We start from the raw sequence: 27,181 nt of genomic DNA, 5'->3' as shown, positions 1-27,181 counted from the left end.
CAGGAGGATTGCTTGAGCCCAGAAAGTTGAGGCTGCAGTGAGCCATGATCTGGCCACTGCACTCCAGCCTAGGCAACAAAGTGAGACCCTGTCTCAAAATATATTATTAGAAAAGCAAATTTAACGTTATAAGGTTTGGCCTAGTGTATTAGTTTCCTATTGCTGCCATAACAAATTACCACAAACTTAGCGGCTTAAGACAATAAAAGTTTATTATTTTATAGTTTCTAGAGATTAGAAGTCCAGAAATGGATTTCACTGTGCTAAAATGAAGCTCTTGGCAGTACTGTGTTACTTCTAGAGGCACTAAGGGAGAATCCATTCTCTTGCATTTTCCAGTTTTTAGAGTCTTCCTGCATTTCTTGGTTTGCGGCTCCTTCTTCCATCTTGCCATATGCCAACAGCATAGCATCTTCAGATCTGTTTGACTCTGAGCTCACTCTTCCACTTTTGAGGATCTTATGATTACATTGAGTCCCTCCTGATAATCCAGGATAACCCTCTATCTAAACATGCTTAATTTAATCACATCCACAAAGGCTCTTTTTGCTATGTAAGATAACATATTTATAGGTTCTGTAGATTAGGATATGGGCATCTTTGTGGGTGGGGGGGCGGGGGCATTATTTTGCCTACCATGCCTATGATCTGGATTAAGTTTTGTTTTGTTTTGTTTTTAAATACTAATTTTGGGTACCTTTTTAGCATTAGGTGGTCTCTTCAGTCAGCCTACACAAGCTCCTACACAGTCCAACCAGCTGATAAATACTGCGAGTGCTCTTTCTGCTCCAACGCTATTGGGAGATGAGAGAGATGCTATTTTGGCGAAATGGAATCAACTGCAGGCCTTTTGGGGAACAGGAAAAGGTTATTTCAACAATAATATTCCGCCAGTGGAATTCACACAAGAAAATCCCTTTTGTCGATTTAAGGTATTATTAATACTGTTTATATCTTCAATTGAAGATTTTGTATAACAGAAAATATATTTAGATTAATATCCGGATAACAATTGCTTGGGGTCTTTACTCCTTGAACATGGTATGATTATACTTTTATTTTGAAAATATAGAAATTATAAAATTGAAGTGATTTCATACATATGTGTGGTTGAAGGTGACCAGAATATGAATGAAGGAAAGTGTGACTAGAATGTGATTTATAACTGAAGAAAAAAAATGTAAACAGGAGAGTGGTTTGCTTGGCACCTGTAAAGGGGAGACACCAAACTACAATTTAGTGGTATTCATTTAACATTGGCCAGGAGAGTATACCTTAACCAGCAGACAGGAATTCCCCTTGGCATGTATAACCCCAAAGCTATTAAAACAGTATTGCCCATTTTCTGTGTTCTTATTCCCTGCCTACCAAACAACCTTCTCATTTGTCTGTTCAGAAAAGCTCTTTATCAGCCAGTGAGAGTATTTAGGTCCATTTGGTAATGCATTTTCCATAACAAATTATGTATTGCATTCCAGTTTATACCTCAGCCTCTTAGAAGTTATATTGGCCTACATTGGTCTCTTAAACCTAATCAATATGTACATAACCCTGTGTTTGGAACTGTAAGGCTGAGGATGGGATCCTTGAATAAAGTGGTCAGCCTGTCTTGTTGCAGAACAACTCTTTGTCTCATCACTAACAAAAAGTATATTGAGTGCATGTAGTTGAAATTTTGATACACGTATTTAGTTGCTAAGAGGTATTCAATAATAGACATAAGTTGAATATAGCAATTTAATAAAGTTGGTGTATAACATGGTAAAATGCATAATGTACACTTGAGTTAATTTAAATTCTTTTTTAAAAGTTGCAGATGAGTGGTGAAAAGGATAAAAGGCTTCTACCTAAAGAGCAATTCTTTAGAAAAGTATAATTGGTCCTATTAATATGTGAAAAAATACAATCCTGTTTCATAAAGTTTTGTATTATATAAACCAATAAAGTGATACAGATATTCTTTATAGTATTTGTAAGTTGACTGTCATTACTGTGATTTAAAAGTATGTATTTGTAAATTGCTTCTTTATACATTTAAAACTTAGTTTAAGATTCCATGAATCAGATGTACAGATACTCCTCAAGTTGTAATGGGTTACATCCCAATAAACCCATCATAATTGAAAATATTGTAATTCAGAAATGCATTTAGTACACCTAACCTACCAAGCATCATAGCCTAGCCTGCTTTAAACATGCTCAGAACACTTACATCTGTGTACAATTGGGCAGAATAATCTAACACCAAGTCTATCTTATAATAATAATTTTATAAAAACTAAAAGATCAGAATTCCATGTATGGTTTCCATGTATGTATATATGAATGCATATTGCTTTTACACCATATAAAATGGAAAAATCTTAAGTTGGGAACAATCTGTATAGTGAAATAAATGATAATTAGTTGGTGATTTTTACAGTCACTTTTATAATTGCATGCATATGGTTTAGAAACAACCAACAATAATGAATATCAAAATGTTTTAGGGGAGAAAGCTCTTTACTCTCTCAAAGGGGAAATTTTAATCTTACTATATCGGTTAATGTTATTCCCGGGTAAAATAGTTTTTCTTTATAATTTTGTGACCTCCTAGGGCACAAAATGGTGGGAAGAATCATTATTCCCTTAATTACCAGACATTAAGTTGTTTTTCCCATTTTAGCAGATATTAAGCTGTTAATATTAAACACTTGATTTAAGATCCGTACATATTTTTTATATTGTTTATTTTGTCATTCCACAGGCAGTAGGTTATAGTTGCATGCCCAGTAATAAAGATGAAGATGGGCTAGTGGTTTTAGTTTTCAACAAAAAAGAAACAGAGATTCGAAGCCAACAACAACAGTTGGTGGAATCATTGCATAAAGTTTTGGGAGGAAACCAGACCCTTACTGTAAATGTAGAGGGCACTAAAACATTGCCAGATGATCAGTAAGTATACATAAATATACTGTTTATTGTGTATTTATTTCTGGTCCTAAGGGAGTGATCAATAATGTTTTCGTTGCTAAAGCACAAATTAAATCTCAAAGCAGAATGTCTTTTCTCAGGTAGTGATTATTCAGTATTTATAAAAACATTTATTTAAAAGCTTTTTTAAAAATTTGGATTTTTTAACTTACTAGATGCTAATAATTTTCTAGATTTTCATTCAGGCCAGGAAGGGACCATTTGTCATAGATACGGGCAAATTGAGAGCCATAAAGATGTTATTGGAAAATGTTATTAACTGATTACTGTTCATGTTCATTCATGGATAAGTGTTACTGCTTTACTTCCCTTGACCTAAGTATAATTCTCAGTGTTCGTGGCAAGACATTTATTTTAGGATATTTGGAGGAATGATTATTAATGAGATGCAATAATTGAATCAGATTTTACTCGTGGTTGTAATTGCAGAGAACCCATAAATTTCAACAGAATTTTCTATATAAATAACATTTACAGGATTTTGCAGCTAAGCAAACCACTTTATAAATATGATCTTATTGGCCGGGCACGGTGGCTCACGCCTGTAATCCCAGCACTTTGGGAAGCCGAGACAGGCGGATCACGAGGTCGGGAGATCAAAACCATCCTGGCTAACACGGTGAAACCCCGTCTCTACTAAAAATACAAAAAAATTAGCTGGGCATGGTGGCGGGAGCCTGTAGTCCCAGCTACTTGGGAGGCTGAGGCAGGACAATGGCGTGAGCCGAGATTGCGCCACTGCACTCTGGCCTGGGCGACAGAGTGAGACTCCGTCTCAAAAAAAAAAAAAAATCCCAAATATTATCTTATTTACCTGGTTCATTTTAACTTTATCATTTTGGTTGATTTGTAAATGAACATTACATTAAGTAAAACTTTTTTATTTTCAAGATTTAAGAAGAAAACAATTGGGCACAGCAGCTCATCATACCTGTAATCCCAGAACTTTATGTATATACACACACATAAGCTAAACATAGCAGGTGTGTGACTGTACTCTCAGTTACTTGGAGGCTGAGGTGGGAGGATTGCTTGAGCCTGGGACATTGAGGCTGCAGTTATCACGCCACTGTACTCCATCCTGGGCACCAGAGCAAACTTTGCTCCAAAAAACAAAAAAAAAAGGAAACATTTTAATTGCCTCCTAAAACAACCATGTCTGAATTCAACTTACACTTCTGAAATCACATGCTATGATATGCTGAGGTTTGTGGCTATGAGTTTTGTGCTCCGTATTTTATAAATTCGTTATTCTTCCTTCAGGACAGAAGTTGTAATTTATGTTGTTGAGCGTTCACCAAATGGTACTTCAAGAAGAGTTCCAGCTACAACGCTATATGCCCATTTTGAACAAGCCAATATAAAAACACAATTGCAGCAACTTGGTGTAACCCTTTCTATGACTAGAACAGAACTTTCTCCTGCACAGATCAAACAGCTTTTACAGAATCCTCCTGCTGGTATGTTTCTAGAATCACAGAGTTCAAAAAAAAGAGAAAGATTTAGAACTAACACTCCCCCCCTATTTCAGAGGTGTTGGTTGGTTATTAATGTTAATAAAATTAGTATCATCACATATCTACTTATTTGGGAAATAGTTTTGAATATTTGTATTCATTTAGTTTTTTATTATGTAACTAATATGTATGTATTAAAATAGAAATTTTGAGGAATAGTGAACCGAAGAAAAGTAGTCCATAATCCATCTAACCGAAGGTAATTTACTAGTAAAATTTTGGCTTTTTTCTAGCTTATCTCATATTCATTGAATATTCAAGTAAAACCTGAATGTGTTCTCACTGTAAAATATTCTGGATGGCATAACTAGATTGACTGTGTGATAGATTACCTTTAGTTCCTTTCTGCGGGAGTAACTACTATCAATTTATGGTACTCTGTTTAATCCTTTATCTGTGATTTGAAATGTAAGCATATTTACATGTAGATCTTTTAAAAAAGGATTCTGCATATACATCTGCAGCTTGCTTTTTCACTTATAGTATTTGTTAGTACTTTTCATGTCAATACATAAGATAAATCTTACTATATTTAAACATTGCATAGTATTCCAAGGATACACCTTTACTTAACACCTCTAAGTTGTTTTCTATCTTTTTACTATTACAAACTATGTAGTAATTAACAACATCCTTGTAAACATGTCTTAAAACACATTGGTATATATTTCTTTAGAATAGATCTCTGGTAATGAAATTTTTGAGTCAATATTATGTATGTTAGATATTGCCAAATTGCCCTCCAGGGAAAGTTCTACCATTTACATTCATAACAGGAATGTTATTTTTCTGGCCACTGATGGCAAAATAATTAATTTAAAAATTAATACTTATTTTTAATATGTTTATTAGCTACATTTGTATTTTTTGTGAGTTACCTATTTGTGTCCTTTGCCCATTTTCTAGATTTTTTTTGTCTTCCTTTTTGATGTTTAGGAACTCTTTCTATATTCTGGAAGTTAATCTATTATCCTATAGGTTATAGATACTTCCTTTCAGTCTGTACTTTTTTTGAACTTTATTTATGCTGCAAAAATTTGTATTTTTACCATGATCATATTTGACAGTCACTTTTCATTATAGCTTTGGGTTTAGGGTCTTACTTTAGGAAAGCCTTTGTCATACACATATTATAAAAACAGAAAATTGTTTTAGAAAAAATATTTTTTATTTGTGGTAGGTGTTGATCCTATTATCTGGGAACAGGCCAAGGTAGATAACCCTGATTCTGAAAAGTAAGTATGTCTTCATCTTGTTTCATTTAAGAACTAATATTTGCTACTAGGAAAGCAAACATATGAGCTATTAATTATAATTATTACATATAAGAGAAGTTTATTTTCATTTTCATGGTCTTTAAAAAATATTGATTATAGTCCAGCTAAAGCTTCAGCTAAAACAAAAAGGAAAAAAAAAGATTATGGTAAGGCAGCATAGCATAGTGAGAACTAACTAGGAGTGGAAAAATCTAATTGCATTTGCATTTAATAATGTAATGTTTTGACTGACCTGTTTTTCCTCATTTGTAAAATAGGGAGGTTGAATAAAATCTCTTTGGTGTAACATGGTTATCTAATAGTCATAGATCTGCCTTAGAGCCCTAGAAAGTTGATGTAAAATTACGTGAATGTTATTAAAACCTTAACTTCTTGTATTTTGTAGTAATGGGCTTAAGATCTGAAAATTGTTCACTGCATTTCTTCAGGTTAATTCCTGTACCAATGGTGGGTTTTAAGGAACTTCTCCGAAGACTGAAGGTTCAAGATCAGATGACTAAGCAACATCAAACCAGATTAGATGTAAGCATTTAGCTTTTCATTCCCTGGCCCTGGAAGTAGGGAAAGGGATTATAGCCATTTATTTCTTTTTAATATATGTGCTACTATTTTATCTTAATCAGGAAACAATGTAGCATACACTGCAAATTAATAATTATAGTTTTATGCAACTACCTTCTTTATGATAGAAGTCCCCAAATCATATGAATCTGATTTGGTATGATAATGAATTTAGAATTCTTGGCTTAGTAGATTAATTAGACTGTCATTTCCAGTTTCAGCCAGGGATTGCATATTATTATTTATGGGGCCTTATGAAAATGAAGGTTATAATTAAGTTTTTTTGTGTTCACATATAATTGTCTTGGTATATTATTGTATATTGATGAAGCAAATTTAAAATTACTTAATGCTTAAATATACTTAATATTTTATTTCATAAAGTAGACTTTTCTAGGAGGCCAGGGTGGGTGGATCAGTCGAGATCAGGAGTTTAAGAGAAGCCTGGCCGACATGGTGAAACCTGGTCTCTACTAAAAAATACAAAAATTAGCTGGGTGTCATGGTGCACGCCTGTAATGCCAGCAACTTGGGAGGCTGAGGCATGAGAATTGCTTGAACCCAGGAGGCAGAGGTTACAGTGAACAGAAATCGTGCCACTGCACTCCAGTCTGGGCGACAGAGTGAGACTCCTCAAAAAAAAGACTTCATAATTAAATACTTAAAGAGTCTTAAAGGTCAGAGAAATTTGTATGATTTCAATTCTTTTAACTGTGCTAAGGTTTTGTTTGTTTGTTTGTTTGTTTTATTTTTTGAGATGGAGTCTCTCTCTGTCTGTTGCCCAGGCTAGAGTGCAGTGGCGCAATCTGGGCTCACTGCAAGCCCCGCCTCCCAGGTTCACGCCATTCTCCTGCCTCAGCCTCCCGAGTAACTGGGACTACAGGCTCCCACCACCACGCCCAGCTAATTTTTTTGTATATTTAGTAGAGACGGGGTTTCACCATATTAGCCAGGGTGGTCTCGATGTCCTGACCTCGTGATCCGCCCGCCGCAGTCTTCCAAAGTGCTGGGATTACAGGCATGAGCCACCGCGCCCGGCCAACTTTACTAAGGCTTTATATCCCAGGAGCCTATGAAAATAATGTGTGTTCTGCAATTCTTAGGTGACGTTTTCTATTAATGTCAGTGAGATCCAGTTGGTTGATAACATTTCTGTTCTGTATTCTTGTTGATTTTTCTGCCTGCTAGTTTGAGAAGAGAGTTGAAATTCACAGCTACACTTACGGATTTGTGTTTTTCTCCTTTCATTTCTCAGTGTTTACTTCATTAATAGTTTGTAGAATGTATTAATAGTTTGAAGGGCTGTTGTTATATAGGATTGTTGTGTTTTCTTGGCAAATTTACCTTTTATTATTATATCATATCCCTCTTAATCCCCGGTAAGTTTTATATCTTCTCTAATGGCTTTTTTCTTTTATTATTATTTTTAATTGATACATAACTACATATTTACGGGGCATATTGTGATAATTCAATACATGGATACAGTGTGTAATGATCAAATAAGGGTAATTAGCATATCCATTACCCCATTCATTTATCATTTGTTGGTATCCTTGAAAATTCACTCCTATAGCTATTTGAAATACAATAAATGGTTGTGAATTACAGTTACCTATAGCGCTGTAGAACAGTGGAACTTAATCCTCCTATCTAGCTGTACTTTGTATCTGTTAAGCAACCTTTGGCAGTTCCCTACTCCTACTCTTTCTCCACCTCTAGTAGCTACTGTTCTACTCTCTACTTCTACGAAATCAACTTTTTTGTAGCTTCCACGTATGAGTGAGAACATGCAGAATTTATCTTTCTGTGCATGGCTTATTTCACTTAACAAAATGTCTTCCAAGTTCATCTGTGTTGCTGCAAATGGTAGCACTTCATTCTTTTTCATGATTAAGTAGTATTCTATTGTATGTGTATATATGTGTACACATACACACCATGTTTTCTTGTTTTCTTTATCCATTCATCTGTTCATGGACACTTACTCCAGACACTCAGAAGTCTTTGTCTGATGTTAACATAGCCACGCTACCTTTCTTTTGATAAAAAGTGTTTGTATGGCATACCTTTGTCCATCTTTTTGCTTTTAACCTACGTATATTGTTATATTTGAAGTGAGATTCTTGTAGACGGCATAAAGTTTGGATTTAGTCCTACCATTATTTGTTTTGTGTTTGCAGCCTCTGTTTTTCATTCCTGTTTCCGTTTTTCTGCTTTCTTTTGGGTTATTTGGACTTTTTTTTTTTTTTTTTTTTTTTTTTAGCATTTCCTTTTAATCTATTATTTCAAGTCTTAGAGCAGTACTTCTTAGTAGTGGCTTATGGTGGTGGTGGTGATTTTGTCTCCCAAAACACATTTGGCAGTGTCTGGAGACTCTTGGTTGGGGAGTGCTATAGGCATCTCATGTGTAGAGGCCCAGATGCTGCACACAGTCTACAGTGTACAGAACAGTACTCCCACAACAAGTAATTACCCAACATTAATAGTGCTGAAGTTGAGAAACCTTTCTCTAGGTAATACGATGTATCTCCTCCTCCTAGAACTAGCAGACTTCTCTTGGAGCTCCCTTTCAGCATTTATGCTCATTTCCAGGTTTGAGGCTGGGTTGAAACCAGACTAGGGATGCCTGAGGGGAAAAATGGGTAAACTCACCACAAGTTCAGCGGTACTTTAAATTCCTATCTTCCCTGATCTTCCTGCCAGAGTCCTCAAAATAGCTGCCCCATGTATTCCATCCCAGTTTTATAGCTGTATTAAATGGGAAGATTGGGGTTGCACGTACTTAGTTCATCTTGTCCAGAACTTAACATTGTAAATATCTTCTTCTCATCTCTCTGTTAACTCTGTCTTTGGTGTCTGTAGTTGAAGAGAAATCCTTAATTTTAATGTAATGATATCCATTAAATGTTTGCCTTGTGTTTTCTTTTTGGGAATTTGCCTCAATAATTTTTCACCCTAAATTCTGAGAGTATCCTACATTTAAAAAAATTTACAGTTTAACCTTCCACATTTGAGTCTTTTGTTGTCATCATGGAGTTTACCTTTATATCAAGTATGTGGTGTGAACCCAGATTTATTTTTCTCTAAATAGTGGGTCCATATTTTTAATATTGCCTATAAAAATGTGATATTCCTCAATGATTATCAAAGAATTTAAATTACACTAAGTTTCCATATATATGTGATCTATTTCTAGACCCTCTCTTATGTATCATTGGTCAGTTGGTCTGTTCTTATACCCACCCATTCCACATTTTTTTAGTGTTAGGGCTTTGTAGTGTATCTTAATATCTAGTAGAATGAATCTCTAATCTTGATTCTTCTTTTCAGAGTTTTCTGGGTCTTTATGGATCTTTATTCTTCCATAAAAACTTTAGAATCAATTTGTCAGAATGCTAGAATTATGGTTGGAATTGCATTAGATGCAAAGACTCATTTGTGGGAATTGAATTTTAATATTAAATCATTTCATCCATGAATGTGGTTTGTCTCTTTAATCCTTGTGGTCTTTTATGTCCTTTAAAATAATTTTTAAATATTCCCTTTTAAAATCTTGAGCATTCTTTCTTGAGTCAATTCCTAGATGGTTTTAGTATTTGTTAGTAAATACTGTGACTGATAACATGTCTAATTTTTTTAGTTATTACTGGTAGGAAATAATGTCGTAAGTACTCTTGTATCTAAAAACCCTGGTGATTTTTCAAAATTGGGATGGGAGATTGCCTAGGTTATGTAATATAAAACATGACCACCTAATTTTGTCCTTTCAGCATGGCATGGCATTGGAAAGTTTCTTTAAAAGGTGATGTGCGCAGGTAGATGTGCTAAAATATGTCTTGCACAATCGTCTTATCCTCTTTCTTATAACATGTTAATATAAGCCAGTGACATAGAATGATTAATTATGATAGAGACAATTATGGGATTAATTCTGATTGGGATGCTTTAATAAAATAGTGAGGTTTTAACCGACCCTGTAAGGTTAAGACTTCCTAAGGCAGAATAGTGGATTTCAGTCAGGTAAAATAGCGAGTCAAAGATCCAGAGGCATAAAAATGTATCCTGCTGCATCATTAATATCACTCCTTTTCCTCTGCACTCTGATGACTCCCTCCAAGTATTCTGTAACAGTTAATGTTGAAATGTACTGTACTTTCTGTCAATAGTTACATACAGGGCTACTTGTCTATTAAGACACCCCCTAGATATCATCTTATACATCTTAACTTCTTCCATTCAGACCTGGTTGTTGGCTGTATTCCATATTACTTCAAATTCCTTAATTTCCTCTCTCTCCGCCTCCCTCCCCCCAACCCCTACATGCTGGAGTGTGATCACGGCTTAAGTCATCCTCCCACCTCAGCCTCCTAAGGAGCTGGGACTACAGGCATATAGCACTCCACCTGGTTAATTTTTTATTTTTTGTAGAGACAAGGTCTTGCTATGTTGCCCAAGCTTGTCTCAAAATCCTGGTCTCAAGCACTCCTCTTGCCTTGGCCTCCCAAAGTGCTAGGATTACAGGAGTGAGCCACTGTGCCCAGCTGTGTGTGTGTGCGCGTGTGTGTGTGTGTGTGTGTGATGGAGTCTCACTCTTTTTTTTTTGTTTTTTGTTTCTGTGACATGGAGTCTCACTCTGTTGCCCAGGCTGGAGTGCAGTAGCACGATCTCAGCCCCGTCCTCTGGGTTTAAGTGATTCTCCTGCATCAGCCTTCCAAGTAGCTGGGATTACAGGTGCGCGCCACCACGCCCAGCTACTTCTTTGTATTCTTAGTAGAGACAGGGTTTCACTATGTTGGCCAGGCTGGTCTTGAACTCCTGACCTTAAGTAATTTGCCCGCCTTGACCTCCCAAAGTGCTGGGATTACAGGTGTGAGCCACCATGCCCAGCTTATTTTTTTCTATGTATTGCCTCATTGCTAAATTTCCTAGAGCTGTAAAGATATCTTTGCATGATTCTTTTAAAAAATTTTTAGGTATGTAAAAAGGGAAGAAATATAAGCATAGATTTGTAGGGAAAGAGTTTATATTTTGAGGGATGCATCTCCGACTTATCCCAAGATTAGAATTTCCATACAGGTGTAACTGATAAATAGTTGTGGTATTTGATTAACACCCCCCCCCCAATTTTTTCTTAAACAGATCATATCTGAAGATATTAGTGAGCTACAAAAGAATCAAACTACATCTGTAGCCAAAATTGCGCAATACAAGAGGAAACTCATGGATCTTTCCCATAGAACTTTACAGGTAGTAATTTGGATTTTTTTCCCCCAGTGTTTATAAGGCTGTGTATGTGAAATAATGTACTAAATATGGATTTTTAAAATAGAAAAAAAAGACTAAAATAATAATGTGAAACTAGAAGTACTGAATTCTTTCAGTAGAACTTTGAAATTGGAAAACAGGTCTCATAGGGTTGAGTGAGGAGAATAAAAATATCCTAAAGTTCATATTTTAGTGAGAATTTGAGGGAAAGCAGTGAAGAAATAAAGTATCTTAGTGCAAGGGAAGCTTCTGTGAGATTATCGATGTCTCATAAATTTCATAAAATAGTTCAGAAAATTTTTTATTTTGAGTGCTAGAAAAAGGAGTGTAACCATAATGGTTGAAAAACAACAATAGAATTTACAAATTAACAAGAGGAATTAAAAGAATAATAACAACTGAAATTATAAACTATCATGAAAAGAGAAATATTACATACCAGTACCAATGGGAAACAGCCAAATCTGTACTCAGAGGAAAATTTACAGTCATAAAAAATCTCATTTTAAAAGATCAAATGTGAAAAATAAAGGAACTGAGTACTCAAAGTAGAAAAGGAATATCAAGATAAGCCAAAAGAAACTAAAAAGAAAGAAAGATAAATGTGAAATTAGTGAAAAACTAAAAAATGTAATAGTGGAAAGAATAAATTGTAAAACTGTTTCTTCGAAAAGACCATTAAAATTACTAAGCATCTCATCAACTAGAAGAAGGGAAAAGCAGAGCAAAAGACACAAAATTGGTAGTGAGAAAAGAGGCATCACCATAGATACACAAAACAGAATAAGAAGATACTGCATGGGCCGGGCACGGTGGCTCACGCCTGTAATCCTAGCACTTTGGGAGGCCGAGGTGAGTGGATTGCCTGAGCTCAGGAGTTCAAGACCAGCCTGGGCAACACAGTGAAACCCCATCTCAACTAAAATACAAAAAAATTAGCCACTCATGGTTGCTTGCACCTGTAATCCCAGTTACTCGGGAGGCTGAGACACGAGAATTGCTTGAACCCGGGAGGTAGAGGTTGCAGTGAGCCGAGATTATGCCACTGCACTCCAGCCTAGGTGACAGAGCAAGACTCCATCTCAGAAAAAAAAAAAAAAAAAAAAAGATACTGCATGTACTTTAGGGTAACAAATCTGGAACTCAGAGGAAGTTTTATTTTGATTTTTCTATGAAAATGAAAATTACCAAAATTAATCTACAGAGAAGTAAAAAAAAAAAAAACCACAGAAGCAATTGGAAAAATGAAAGATGAAACATGAAAAAGGCCTCAAGGACAGATAGTTTCATTGCCAAATTTTGTCTAACCACAAAAGAGCTAATTCCAGTGTTATTTTAATTATTCTAGACAAATGAGGAATAATGTATATAGCTTCCTTATTTGTTCTTTTTTCACAGCTTGAGATAATTTGCATACCATACTGTTTACTCATTTAAAGTGTACAGTTCAATGGCTTTTAGTATATTCAGAGACTTGTATAACCATTATTACCACAATCAATTTTAGAACATTTCCATCACCCTACAAACAAATCCCATACCCATTGTCAGTCACTTCCCCATTTCACTGCAAATCTTCCCCATTTCACCGCAAGTCCTGTGCAACCAGTTTTGCCCTATGGATTTGCCTGTTCTGGAAACCTCATATAAATGGAATCATAATGATATTTGGTCTTTTGTGACTGGCTTCTTTTGTTTAGCATAATGTTTTCAAAGTTCATCTGTGTTGTACCATGTAATAGTACTTCAGGTACTAATAAATGATGATTATTCATTTATTGCTGAATATTCCATCGTATGGCTAAACCACATTTTACTCGATTGATGGACATTTTGGTGGTTCTGCTTTTTGGCTATTATGAATAATATTGCTATTAAAATTTATTTACAAGTGTTTGTGTGCACATATACTTCTATTTCTCTTGGGTGTAAACCTAGGAGTGAAAGTGCTGTGTCATATGCACACTGTGTTTAACTTTTTGAGGAAATACCAAACTGTTTTCCAAAGCAGCTGTACCATTTTACATTTCTGTTTGTAGCATCTGAAAAGAAATTATAAAGTTGTTTTAAAGAGATGCAAATTATGCTAAGTGAAAAAAGCCAGACTTAAAGGCTATGTAAGGCGTGATTCTATTTATATAACATTATACAAAAGAAAATTAGGGGCAGATAACAGATTAGTAGTTGCCAGGGACTATAGATGAGGAGAGAAGTGTGACTACAAGGGGCTTGGGGTGATGGAAATATTATGTACCTTAATCATGGTGATGGTTACACAACTGTATGTATTTGCAAGATTCATAGAACTGAACACCTAAAACAGATTAATTGTCGTATGTGGAGTATACCTCAAATCAGACTTGAAAACCACATTCTAAATGAAGTATAAGCAAAGAGAATCCAGCTATTTATCAATTTCTTAAAAAATATGCTATGACCAAGTAAAGTTTATTTCAGGAATGCAGGGTTGGTTTTAATAACAGGACATCTATCAACATGACTTATTATAGCAACACATTAAGGGAAAATATATAATAGAAACTATAACCAAAAATGAATAGCAAATACTCAAAAAGGCAAAACACTAAAATTGCATTTAGAAACTAGATACGGACACCCAATATTATCATCATTATTCGTTGCTGTCTTGGAGGTTTTCATAAATAAAACAAGCAAAGAAATAATATAAACATTGGGAAAATGATTAAGTGTTCTCTTTTTGCTGATATGATTGTATTTCTGGAAAACCCAAGGGAATAAACCATAGAATTAATGTAGTAAGCCGGCTAGATATAAAAGTACAAAAATCAACTTTTCTTTTTACTATCTGGAAATAGGAAAATGTTCCATTCACTATGGTGACAAAACCGTAAAATACTTAGGAATATATTTATGAGGAAAGTATAGGTATTTACAAATAAACTATATTCTTAGATGAGAATACTTAATATCCACTTTACAAAATTAAAAATGAATTACAGCTTTTTAAAAATTGATTAAGCTGGGTGTGATGACATGGTGCCTATAGTCACAGCTACTCAGAGGGCTGAGGCAGGAGAATCACTTGAGCCACGGAGTTCGAGGCTGTAGTGAGCTATGATTGTGCCTATGAATAGCCACTGCACTCTGTTGCCTGGGCAACATAGGGAGACCCTGTCTCTAAAAGGATAAATGTTTGAGACTAGCTTGTTCAGGAACAAAAAAGAAATAGTGAACAGGGACTTCTTTACCAGATTTCAAAACCTATTTTAAACCTCTTGTAATTGAATCAATATAGTATCTGCATGAAATTGGACAGAAACATACATGGAACAGAATAGGGAATTTATAAATAGATGATAGTGTGCTGACAATGTAATATATGGTAAAAGTGGTATTTCAATTCAGTGGGTTTATTTAATAAATAATGCTGGAGTATAACTATACATAAGGAAGAAAATAAAATTAGACCATTGCATCATATAAAAATAAAGTGGACTGAAGACTTAACGAAACTTTCAAAGCTGTATGTACAACCTGGGATTTGAGAGACATTTGATCAGAAAGCTAGAAACTATAAACCAACGTTGGCCATATAAAAAATAGTGTATAGCAAAACATACCAGAAGCCATTTGTCAATAGTCATGTGATAGAATTTAGGAAAAGGGAATTTTGCAAACAGCACTGATTTTAGATTTGGTGTTCATATTCATACTATACAAAGAGATCCTATAATTTGACAATAAAACCCAATTGAAATTTGGGCAAAAGATGTGTAAAGGCAGTTCACAGAAAAAGCAAATGCAAAATAGTTTAGTCATTAAAAGATGGTCCCTTCAATTTACTAGGAATCTGGGAATTGCAGATTAAAGAAAAAAAATGAGATCCCGGCTGGGCACAGTGGCTCACGCCTGTAATCCCAGCACTTTGGGAGGCCGAGGCGGGTGGATCATGAGGTCAGGAGTTCAAGACCAGCCTGGCCAAGATGGTGAAACCCCGTCTCTACTAAAAATACAAAAATTAGCAGGGCATGGTGGCGCGTGCCTGTAATCCCAGCTGCTTGGGAGGCTGAGGCAGAGAATTGCTTGAACCCAGAAAGTGGAGGTTGCAGTGAGTCAGGATCACGCCACTGCGCTCCAGCTTGGGTGACAGAGTGAAACTCCATCTCAAAAAAAAAAAAAAAAATCCTTTTACACTCATCAGGTTGGGAAAAATTTAAACAACCACCACCTGTACTTGACAGGAGTGTGGGGAAAGGGTATTCTGATGTGGGGCCTATGAATCTAAATCATTAGGATCTTTTGGGAAAGCAATCTAGCAGCTTACTCTAAAACTCAGCCTCATTGTTAAAGATCTATACCAGTTAAATAGATCTATGCACAAAAATGTTTATTACAGCATTGTAGTGTCAAAGCTACAAAATGTTTATTACAGCATTGATTATAGAGTCAAAGCTACAAAAATGTTTATCATGGCATTGTTTGTAGTGTGAAAACAAAATGTATATGCATCAAGACAGTAATGATTGATTATTGGTTAATAACACATTAAAAAAGCATAAAGCCATTAAAAATAACAAATTAGAGCTATACTTCTTAAGGAATTTCATGAGATTTTGATAATAAAATTATAATTTTAATTTGTAGTAAAATTTAATGATTAATTTTGATGATAAAATTTTGTTAATTATATATAATCCATTTTTTAAAATTTAGATGAGTAAAAAGCAGTCGGTCTGTGTGTGTGTTTATGAAAAATATATGGTTATAGGAGTATGGCTGAGAGTATGGAGGGACTTGCACTGTTTTTAACTGAGTAAGCTGGGCTTGGAGAGTAGCAGCAAACCAAGAGTCTGCATTTAGAGGCCACTGCTTTAGACCCTTTCTTGCGATGTATTGTTAAATTGAAAAGAAAGAGAAGCGGCCTGGCACAGTGGCCCACGCCTGTAATCCCAGTATTTTGAGAGGCTGAGGCAGAAGGATCATTTGAGTTTAAGAGTTCAAGACTAGCCTGGGCAACATCGGGAGACCTCATCTCTACTAAAAAAAAAAGAAAGCAAAAAGAAAAAAAATTAGCCAGGCATGATAGTGAGCACCTGTAATTCCAGCTACTTGGGAGACTGAGGTGGGAGGATTGCTTGAGTCCAGGGGATCGATGCTGCATTGAGCTATGTTGTGCCACACTCCTCCAGCCTGGGCAAGAAAGCGAGGTCATCTCAGAAAAACAAAAACAACAACCAAAAAAAGGAACCATGTCACAGAGTGATACATACTGTTTAGTTTTATTTTGGATCTGTGTGTGTGCGCTCTCTCTGTATGAGCAAGGAGAAAGGTACAGGGGAATGAAAATCAGTTAGCACTATTTGTCTTGGGAGTATGAGAGAAAATTTGTCTTTTACGTTCTCGTATTGTTTCTTAACGCTTTTGTAATCTCAAAAAAAATGCAAGAAATAATTTTTAGACATAAATATTATAGACTCATCTTTAAAGAACTCTTTCTTTAGAAAGGCTGTGAGTAAATGTCTGAAACGGGTATTATGTTGCCTATTTTTTTGTACTGCTTTTAAGCCATACCATAGTTTTTTTATTTGTTTGTTTATTTTTTGAGATGGAGTCTCGCTCTGTTGCCCAGGCTGGAGTGCAGTGGCGCGATCTCAGCTCACTGCAAGCTCCACCTCCTGGGTTTTCCGCCATTCTCCTGCCTCAGCCTCCCGAGTAGCTGGGACTACAGGCGTGCACCACCTCGCCCGGCTAATTTTTTGTATATTTAGTAGAGACGGGGTTTCATCGTGTTAGCCAGGATGGTCCCAATCTCCTGACCTCATGATCCGCCCGCCTTGGCCTCCCAAAGTGCTGGGATTACAGGTGTGAGCCACTGCACCTGGCTAAGCCATACCATAGTTTTAAAATTGTTGGCTGGGCAAAGTGGTTCACACCTGTAAACCCAGCACTCTGGGAGGCCAAGGCTGGAGGATCACTTAATTAAGCCCAGGACTAGCCTGGGCCACATAGTGAGACCCTCTACAAAAAATTTTAAAAATTAACCAGGTGCAGTGGTGCACACCCGTGGTCCCAGCTACTTGGGAGCTGAGGCAGGAGGATCGCTTGAGCCCCAGAGGTCAAGGATCCAGTGAGCTGTGTTTACACCACTGCACTTTAACCTCAGAGACAGAACAAGACCCTGTCTCAAAAAAAAAACCAAGTGTACATCAGTGTATGTGATAACTTTTGCCCAGTTAAAATGGACAGAAACATAATTCAAATCCTGAACTGTTAAACCCTACTGTTCATTTTCAGCTGATTTCTTTCAACAACTAATTGTAATACTACTACTTGCATAACTAAAAAGAGATGATTCTATTGTTATTGGTGGTTTTTATTTGTATAGGTCCTAATCAAACAGGAAATTCAAAGGAAGAGTGGTTATGCCATTCAGGCTGATGAAGAGCAGTTGCGAGTTCAGCTGGATACAATTCAGGGTGAACTAAATGCACCTACTCAGTTCAAGGTAACCACGTCAAAGACCATAATGCTAAAGTTTGTTTCAGGTGGATCTGCAGACAAAAAGTTATGTAGTCTTCAAGCAGGAATTTTGTATACTTGTGTTTGTTATCTCCAATTAGAACTTCCTTTCTAAAGTAAACTCAGTCATGGTTCTTTTGGCTAGTATTAGTGTTTCAACTATAATGTACAGAGAGAGAAATAGAAGTTTTTAATAGATGGTTTTGAAACCATCCTTAGAAAACATTCTCTTTTACAAGTCTTTATTGGCAGTTGTCATTTGACTCAGTCTTAACTTTTAGGGTCGACTAAATGAATTGATGTCTCAAATCAGGATGCAGAATCATTTTGGAGCAGTCAGATCTGAAGAAAGGTATTACATAGATGCAGATCTGTTACGAGAAATCAAGCAGGTAAGTGTTGTATGAGGGTGTATTATTTAAACTGTGAGCTCACCACTTCACACCTATTAGGATGGTTGTTATCCTAATAAAGAAAAGTGTTGGTGAGAATGTGGAGAAATTGGAACTTTCTTGCAGTGTTGGTAAAATGGTTCAGCCTCTATGAAAAACAGTGTAGTGTTTACTCAAAAAATTAAAGATAGAATTACGATACAATCTCTCAGGTCTACTTATGGATATATACCCAAGTACGTTGGAAGCAGGGACCCAAAACATATTTGTACACCCATGTTCATAGATCATTATTCACAATAGCCAAAATGTGGTGGTAACCCAAGAGTCAATCAAGGAATAGAGAAACAAAATGTAGTATATATACACACAATGGAATATTATTCAGCCTTGAAAAAAGAAGGAAATTCTGACACACGCTACAGTGCAATTTGACCTTGAAGAAGTTGTGTTTCATGAAATAAGCCACTCGTAAAAGGGCAAATATTTATGATTTCACTTGTGAAAAGTACCTAGTAGTTCAATTAATAGAGAGTAGAAAGGTGGTTGCCAGGGTGTGAGGGGAGGAGGGGATGGGAGGAACTTAATTGGTACAGAATTTCAACTTGAGAAGATGAAAAGTTCTGAACAAAATGGATAGTGTTGATTATTGCACAACAGCATAAGTATACTTAATGCCACTGAACTGTATACTTAAAAATAGTTACAGGCAAAATTTTATGGTAAGCCTGTTTTGCCACAATTTTAAAAAGGTGAAGTATCCCTCTCCTCACCAAAAAGATGAATTTAAGAGGTAATAGAGACACTACAGTTTACTAGACCTTGCTCCTTAAAGTGTAGGCAGTAACCGCACCTGGAAGGTCATTAAAAATGCAAAATTTCAGTCCTTACTCCAGATGTATTCGATCTGCATTTTATCAAGATCATAGAATGATTTGTATGCACTTTGAGAAGCAACTGCTTTAGATAATACCTTCCCTGCCTATATGTCACACGTAAGTTATAAACATGTTGTTATTGATCTATCCCCTAAGCCCTCAGGAGATCTGGATGGAGGTAGGTTGAGGTGGCCAGAACCTCCAGCCACTCTTCTCGGGTTTTCACCTTGTGTGAAAAAGTTGGGAAACACTGCTTTGGCTTATTTTCATTAGTATAAATGCAGATTGGTTTAATGAAAATGAACAGTTGTATCTAAAGAAAATATATGAAGATGATGAACTTTGTGGAGCATACTAGGTAGCTAATGACTGTTGGCATGGCCCTGAGGATTTTAGATTAAGGTTATAAATGTCATCAACAAATCCAATTTTATTATATGCTTTAGAATGGATATGGCTGGTTTTATGTAACCAAAAACTAGTTTGGCTTCTAGATTCTTGGACATTACACAACCAATTATATTCCATTGTTTTAAGTATTTGCAATAAATTAACAGATTCCAGTATATTGTAATAGTTGTAGGTTGATATATGCAATAAAACTGAATAATTTAAACACTTGTCTTTTTTAAAATGATGAGCAGTGTATTGTTCAGGGATTGAATCATGGTTCACCATCTACTTTATGACCTTGGGTAGGTTATTTACCTGTAGTTTCTTTAACTGTGGATATGATAATGGTACCCCAAAGGGTGCTCAAAAGGATTTTAAATGAGTTGAACAAGTGAATACCAGTACTCACTATTAAAACAGCACCTTAACCCATAAGGAGGAGTCTTTAAAAAATGTTAGCATCTGTAGTCATCATCACCATTATCGCTATATACTTTGTACTTCAAAACATGAATATTCTCAGTTTTCAGAATGTTATTTTGTTAGTCATCTATATTTGAATACCTCCTTTGAGTTCTGTTTTATTATGCCTTTATTAAAAGTTGGTAAAAGGAAATAGCTATCTAAAAAACATTTTTGTTGGAAGATACTGTTCATTTTATATTTGTTTGATTTTATTGTTCTTTAGAGTTTGTCTTTCACTGTTAGCAAAAGATGTAGTACAAATGTTTAAATATGCATGCCCTCTATATTTAAAGCACTTACTAGGTACTGTGTTATTAGTAAAACAGTCAAAGTGGAGTCCTTTTTCCTGTGACTAGCTTGCAGTTTTAATAAATTAATACATTAATATGTTAATTTGTTCTAGCATTTGAAACAACAACAGGAAGGCCTTAGCCATTTGATTAGCATCATTAAAGATGATCTAGAAGATATAAAGCTGGTCGAACATGGATTGAATGAAACCATCCACATCAGAGGTGGTGTCTTTAGTTGACAGTTCACAAACTTGTGTAAAGGTTTGTGAAATTCATCTTCTTACTGCATCAGCCCTTCCTTAAGAATGAAACCGACCACGTGGAGGGAAAAAGAAAACAATTCTCTCTTGGCTTGGTTTTTTGAGAAGTTTACTGACAAATTACTGTCCATCAAATCTGAAATACAGTCACCTCACAGCTCTTCAAAGAAAACCTTTGAAAGATTTATATCTAAAAGCTGTATTTACTTTAAAAGGAGAAGTGCATAATTACCAAAATTATATGTACTATTGTACATTTTTACAACAGCATTTTCTTAAACATAATCTGTTTAATGATTATTGTCCACTGAGCCTGTACTCTGCTTTCCATACCAAGTAAATATGAAATAATCTTTGCATATAACAGAAGAAACTATAATTACTTGGCTGTTGGAGATTTGTACTTCAGAGTATAAATGTACACCAGTTTTTATATTTGTGAACTCATCTGTGGGAGGAGTAAAGAAAATCCAAAAGCATTTAATGTTTTTTTTTTTTGTTCTATAAAGATTTGAAAATGTATTTTTATATTATTTTACTTATTTGGAATTTACAGAGCACACCTAAGCAATTAGGATATAACAAAATTAACCATTTTTGCAACCATTTTGTTTTTTAAGGCTTTTTATTTCTAAAAAGATGAAAACTTATAAATAAATTCTTAATTTGTAATTTTATATAATTTTGTCTGGTGCTTTATTTGGCTTTTGAGGAATGACCATTTTTTGTCCACATAGGTACTAAATTAATAATCACAATTCAGGAATTTTAGTCTTAAGTCTGATTTTTCCCTCCTAGGGATTTTTGTCAGTGCTGATATAATCAGCACAATTTGATTAGGGTATGGCAAATAAAACTTACTTCAGATATCATCTAGTATTAAGAATTCCCTAATACGTCATTAATATTTGAAATACTAGAAAATCTGAGTTAAACAGATTAAATAGTGTTAAATAGTGGGTCTTTAACCAGTGGGTCATTTTAAACAGTATTTCTGACTACACACTGTATGTTTGGGCTGCATCATGTTTGCCGCTCTTGAGATGCTTTAACTTTGCACTTCTCTGTGATGCTTTGGTTTATATTGACAGGTGTTACAAGAAACAGCCCCATGAATCTTGGTATTGTATTTACTATGGGGATGGAGAACAGTGTGATGCACTGTATATCTGGAGTCCATCCTCTGAGAACCCACTGAAGAGATTTATGCTCAGTTCTATAGGTTACAGTTGTGTAGACTAGGATATTTTGTGGTTTTTGTTTGTTTGTTTTTTTGACAAGTCTCTCTGTCACCCAGGCTGGCGTACAGTGGCATAATCATGACTCACTGCAGCCTTGACCTCCTGGGCTTAAGCAGTTCTCCCACCTCAGACTCGAGTAACTGGGACTACAGGCATGCACCACCACAATGGGCTAATATTTTTTATTTTGTGTAGAGATGGGGTATTGCTATGTTGCCCAGGCTGGTCTTGAACTCCTAGACTCCAGCAATCCTCCTGCCTTGGCTTGCCAGAGTGCTAGGATTACAGGCCTGAACCTCTATGCCTGGCCAAGACTATGAACTTTAAAACTGATTGTTTCTTTCCAAATTGACTGCCAGAAGTATGCAGCTACTTTTGCCAAGTTTATGGCATGTAAATTTGTTACACTACTACCCTCTCATCATTCTTTCCTATCCATTATACTGCAATACCAACGGTGTTGGGACAGGAATTTCTCTCCTTTTCCACATTTTCTCCATGGCCCAGAAGATCTGCATGTTCATCATTCTTACCCATGTAGCCAAGTATAGGAGTTTCTGTCCCTCTACACACCCCCTTATCGTAGGAAGAGTTGTTGGTCTAATTGATGAGAATTGTTACTCACTGAGCTATATAATCTAGCGGATGGATCACTCATGCATACCATGCTCGCTTCTCTAGCCTCTGATTTTTCATGTTCTAATATTGCTGGTTGCTAGTTCAACCAGATAAATATACCAGACAGGGCCTAAGGTCAGCCTTTTAAAGACAGTCCCAGTCATCCTGTTAGGTTCCTGTCCCACTGGTGATTGCGTATAGGAGGCAGGCCTGTGGTCCTTAATCATATAGCTGGTTAGATAACTAGACTCAGTTATCGAAGCAAATGTTGTAGACTGAGTAGTTTGTGTCCTCAAAAAATTCATGTTGAAATCCTAACAATATGGTGATTGTGGGAGGTCATGATGAAGGTGGGGCCTTCATGAATGGAATTAGTGCTCGCTCTCTCTTGTCCCTTCTGCCATGTGAGATGGTGAGGAAGGGATAAGGAAGAGGGCCCTCACCAGGAACTAAGTCTACTGGCATCTTAATCTTGGACTTCCCAGCCTCCAGAACTGTGAGAAATAAATATCTGTTGCTTATAAGTTACCTAGTCTACAGTGGTCTGTTACAGCAACCCAAACAGACTAAGAGAGATGAGTAGACAGATATTAAATACAGATATTAAATGCAGATATTAAAGTTCTACAGATATTAAATTCATGTTAAACACTAACAGTATTGAGCATACTGGCAATTCTGAAATATCTAAAAATCTTTTATTGAATTCAATCAGCAGTATACAGTTTTCGGGATTTTTTTCAATTAGTATAGAAGTGAAAAGTTCTGTGACATATATCTGGACCAACTTTCTGAATTTGCAAAATGAATAACAAATATACAATTCTCATTTTATCAGTGACTTTGGCCAACAAGTGAAAAATACATCATTCCTTTTGATCTCCTGTGGGATCCCTATAGTTATTTCAAGTAAAGAACAAGAAAGATAAACAATGCATGAAACTACAGAGCAACAAAGAGATTTATAGCAGAAACACTGATTAAAATGATGACCATCCCAAACTCTGGAAGCAGCATTTTGCCCAAGGATGCAGAAGGATGGCTTTTGGGACCTGGAACAGGAACTGGACCTGGAGCTGTTAACGAGAATACACAGTCACCGACACATCATTTTTTACATCAAGTATCACCACCTATACAATATAACCTCAATATGTAAACAGTGACACTAAAGTTCAATTAGAAACTTACCTGAAATACTTCCAGCCAAAAGCAATTTTCAAGTAAGTGTAATTCACTACAGATTTCAGGCTGTATTTCCATATGCAGTTGACCCTTAATATGGGTGTTGGAGTGCCAACCTCCACACAATGAAAACCTACATGTAACCTGATTCCCAAAAACTTAACTACTAATAGCCTACCATTGACTGGAAGCCTTACTGGTAATAGAAATAGTTGATTAACATACTTTATATGTATTATATACTGTATTCTGGTTGGGGCATGGTGGCTTACACCTGTAATCCCAGCATTTTAAGAGGCCAAGGCAGGAGGATCGCTTGAGACCAGGAGTTTGAGCCTGGGCAACATAGCGAGAGCCCATCTCTATTTTTAAAAAGAAAAAAATAGTGGTTTAGCACATATTTTGTATATGTATTATACTGTATTTTGGCCAGGCGTGGTGGCTCACGCCTGTAATCCCAGCACTTTGGGAGGCCAAGGCGGGCGGATCACGAGGTCAGGAGTTCGAGACCATCCTGGCTAACACGGTGAAACCCTGTCTGTACTAAATGTACAAAAAATTAGCCGGGCGAGGTGGTGGGTGCCTGTAGTCCCAGCTATTCGGGAGGCTGAGGCAGGAGAATGGCATGAACCCGGGCGGCAGAGCTTGCAGTGAGCCGAGATCACACCACTGCACTCCAGCCTGGGCGACAGAGTGAGACTCTGTCTCTAAATAAATAAATAAATAAATAAAAATATGCTGTATTTTTACAATAAAATAGACAAAAGAAAATATTAAAATCATAAGGAAGAGAAAACATTTACAGTACTGTACTGTATTTACTAATACCCTAAGTTTACAATCTGTTTATAAGATGACTTATCTGTCTGAAATGGCTGGCAACTGCGGCTGCAGACCTGAATCTACATACCAAGCAATTCAACTTCTTGTAATGTCATGACTTCTCTCTGCTTGTGAGACTTACGGCATCACTAGTAGCACTTCCTTTGAGTCCCATGGTGTTATTCAAGGTTTTCAGTATTGCACCAAACATGACAAAAAATACACAAGAACTGTGAGAGATCACTTTTTACTGTGATGTGCAATTTACTGGAGATGAACTCCTCGGAGATGTTTAGCAACACATGGTGTTTTAAGAGGATACTCGAAACACTTGAACTCACTGCAATAGCAACAGGAGGTGGCCATGAAATGATTACAATGATACAGTATGTACTATAGTTAATTTTATGCAGTTAAGTTTTAATACCACATCTTTACATTTACGTTTCTTTTGACTTTGGTGCCACATACGGTCTGTGTGCACAAATTTGGATAAATACTAACGTTTTACAATAGATTTGTGTATGTTTTATGGTAGTAAATGATAAAAAGACTAGTATCTACATATATTTTATGCATTCATGACATATATATTTCTAGGCCATGCAGTTTGTCGGCAAGTTTCTTCAAATGGATGCAAATCTCCAAAAAAATTTCCAATATATTTATTGAAAATCCATGTATTAAGTGGACCCATGCAGTTCAAACCTGTGTTGTTCAAGGGTCAACTATATATCATCAAGGTTTGCTACGCTAGGTTTTATCTAGGATTTCACATGCTTTTACATTTCTATATAGCCAATATGATTTTCTGTTGTTCAAGTTCTCTAGTATATTTTTTAGCAATTTTTCTATTTCCATTTTCTATGTGTCTCTTCTATTTCAAACAAGATAACCACCAACATACACCTGGATATACAGTCATCCCTCAGTATCCTTTGGGGACTTGTTCTAGAATCCCTGAGGATACCAAAATCCACAGATGCTCAGGTCCCTTATATAAAATAGCATAAATAAATAAAATAGCTACACAGTATTTGCATATACCTACACACATACTCCTGTATACCTTATACCCTCTCTACATTTCTTATAATACCTAATACGATGTAAATGATATGCAAGTATTTGTTATACTGTATGGGATTTTTAATTTGTATTATTTTTTTCCCAAAAATATTTTCGATCCACAGTTGGTTGAATCCCAGAGGATACAGAGGGCTAACTATAGTGGCATTGTTTTTTAAACACTAATCTCTGCAAGATGATTTTAAAAAATGTTTTTCCCTCCATACATACACTACTGGAGAAACTCCTTCCCTTTCTTTTTTTTTTTTTTTTTTTTTTTTGAGACGGAGTCTCTCGCTCTGTTGCCCAGGCTGGAGTGCAGTGGCCGGATCTCAGCTCACTGCAAGCTCTGCCTCCTGGGTTTACGCCATTCTGCCTCAGCCTCCCGAGTAGCTGGGACTACAGGCGCCCGCCACCTCGCCCGACTAGTTTTTTGTATTTTTTAGTAGAGACGGGGTTTCACCGTGTTACCCAGGATGCTCTCGATCTCCTGACCTCGTGATACGCCCGTCTCGGCCTCCCAAAGTGCTGGGATTACAGGCTTGAGCCACCGCGCCCGGCCAACTCCTTCCCTTTCATTTGAACTAGTGGAGAGGAGCAGTGGAGTCCATCCATAGGATAAACTGTTTCACGCTGCCCTAAACTGTTTTTGTTTAAACTACAGGGAAGCGTTGACTGGAAGTATCCAAATGGGATCACCACTCAGATATCATAAATAAAACCAAGAAAAATAGCCAGTAAGATTTGTAAAAGGCTTCATAGTATCAATGTACTTGCCATAGTTACAAACATGCAGTTAGATGTATACACATGGAGAAATGGATAGGCAGATGCACACATGCATTAGTACAGTCATGCAACACATAACGATGTTTCCGTCAATGACAGACCACATGTATGACAGATATCCCATAAGATTATAATAGAGCTGAAAATTTCCTACTGCCTAGCAACATCGTAGCCGTCGTAACATATTGTTTGGGGTGATGCTGGTGTAAATAAACCTGCATGGCCAGTTGTATAACTGTATAGCACATACAATTATGTACAATACATAACATTTGATAATAAACAACTATGTTACTGTTTTATGTAGTTACTATACTTTTAATCATTATTTTAGACTGTACTCCTTCTACTTATTAAAAAACGTTAACTATAAAACAGCCTGAGGCAGGTCCTTCAGGAGAAACCCCAGAAGGCACTATCATAGGAGATGACAGTTCCATGCATGTTACTGCCCCTGAAGACCTTCCAGTGGAACAAGATGTGGAGGTGCAAGACAGTGACACTGATGATCCTGACCCTATATAGGCCTGGGCTAATGTAAATGTTTGTGTCTTAGTTAACAAAAGTTTAAAAAGTTAAAAAAAAGGTGATAAAAAAAGCTTTACAGAATAGGATATAAAGAAAAAATATTTTTGTACTACTGTACAACGTGTGTTTTAAGCTAAGTTATCACGAAAGAG

General features: G+C 36.1%; 2 protein-coding genes across 11 annotated transcripts in view; one reads left to right on the top strand and one right to left on the bottom strand.

The window, feature by feature from the left end:
* LOC105477261 (nucleoporin 54) overlaps positions 1–21,453 on the top strand; it is a 32,657-nt gene extending 11,204 nt beyond the window's left edge. The window contains exons 4-12 of one of the 3 annotated variants that reach the window (XM_011733689.2): positions 706–932; positions 2,747–2,934; positions 4,237–4,433; positions 5,671–5,725; positions 6,196–6,289; positions 11,471–11,578; positions 17,964–18,083; positions 18,379–18,489; positions 20,629–21,453. In XM_011733689.2, coding sequence (XP_011731991.1) covers positions 706–932; positions 2,747–2,934; positions 4,237–4,433; positions 5,671–5,725; positions 6,196–6,289; positions 11,471–11,578; positions 17,964–18,083; positions 18,379–18,489; positions 20,629–20,757 — 1,229 coding nt within the window. In that variant the 3' untranslated portion in view covers positions 20,758–21,453. The remainder of the gene's footprint in view (positions 1–705; positions 933–2,746; positions 2,935–4,236; positions 4,434–5,670; positions 5,726–6,195; positions 6,290–11,470; positions 11,579–17,963; positions 18,084–18,378; positions 18,490–20,628) is intronic. The other 2 variants (XM_011733688.3, XM_071093513.1) reach the window with 2 other exon arrangements.
* A 1,868-nt stretch (positions 21,454–23,321) lies between these two features.
* Positions 23,322–27,181, bottom strand: part of LOC105477265 (ADP-ribosyltransferase 3 (inactive)) — a 106,753-nt gene continuing 102,893 nt past the window's right edge. For all 8 annotated transcript variants that reach the window (XM_071093517.1, XM_011733693.3, XM_071093516.1 and 5 more), the window contains one exon: positions 23,322–23,713. In XM_071093517.1, the coding sequence (XP_070949618.1) occupies positions 23,580–23,713 (134 nt within the window). In that variant the 3' untranslated portion in view covers positions 23,322–23,579. The remainder of the gene's footprint in view (positions 23,714–27,181) is intronic.

Source organism: Macaca nemestrina, chromosome 3, assembly GCF_043159975.1.
Source record: "Macaca nemestrina isolate mMacNem1 chromosome 3, mMacNem.hap1, whole genome shotgun sequence".
Taxonomy (NCBI): Eukaryota; Metazoa; Chordata; class Mammalia; order Primates; family Cercopithecidae; genus Macaca; species Macaca nemestrina.
Note: the sequence above shows the minus strand (reverse complement) of the source record. Positions and strands in the feature narration are given on the sequence as shown.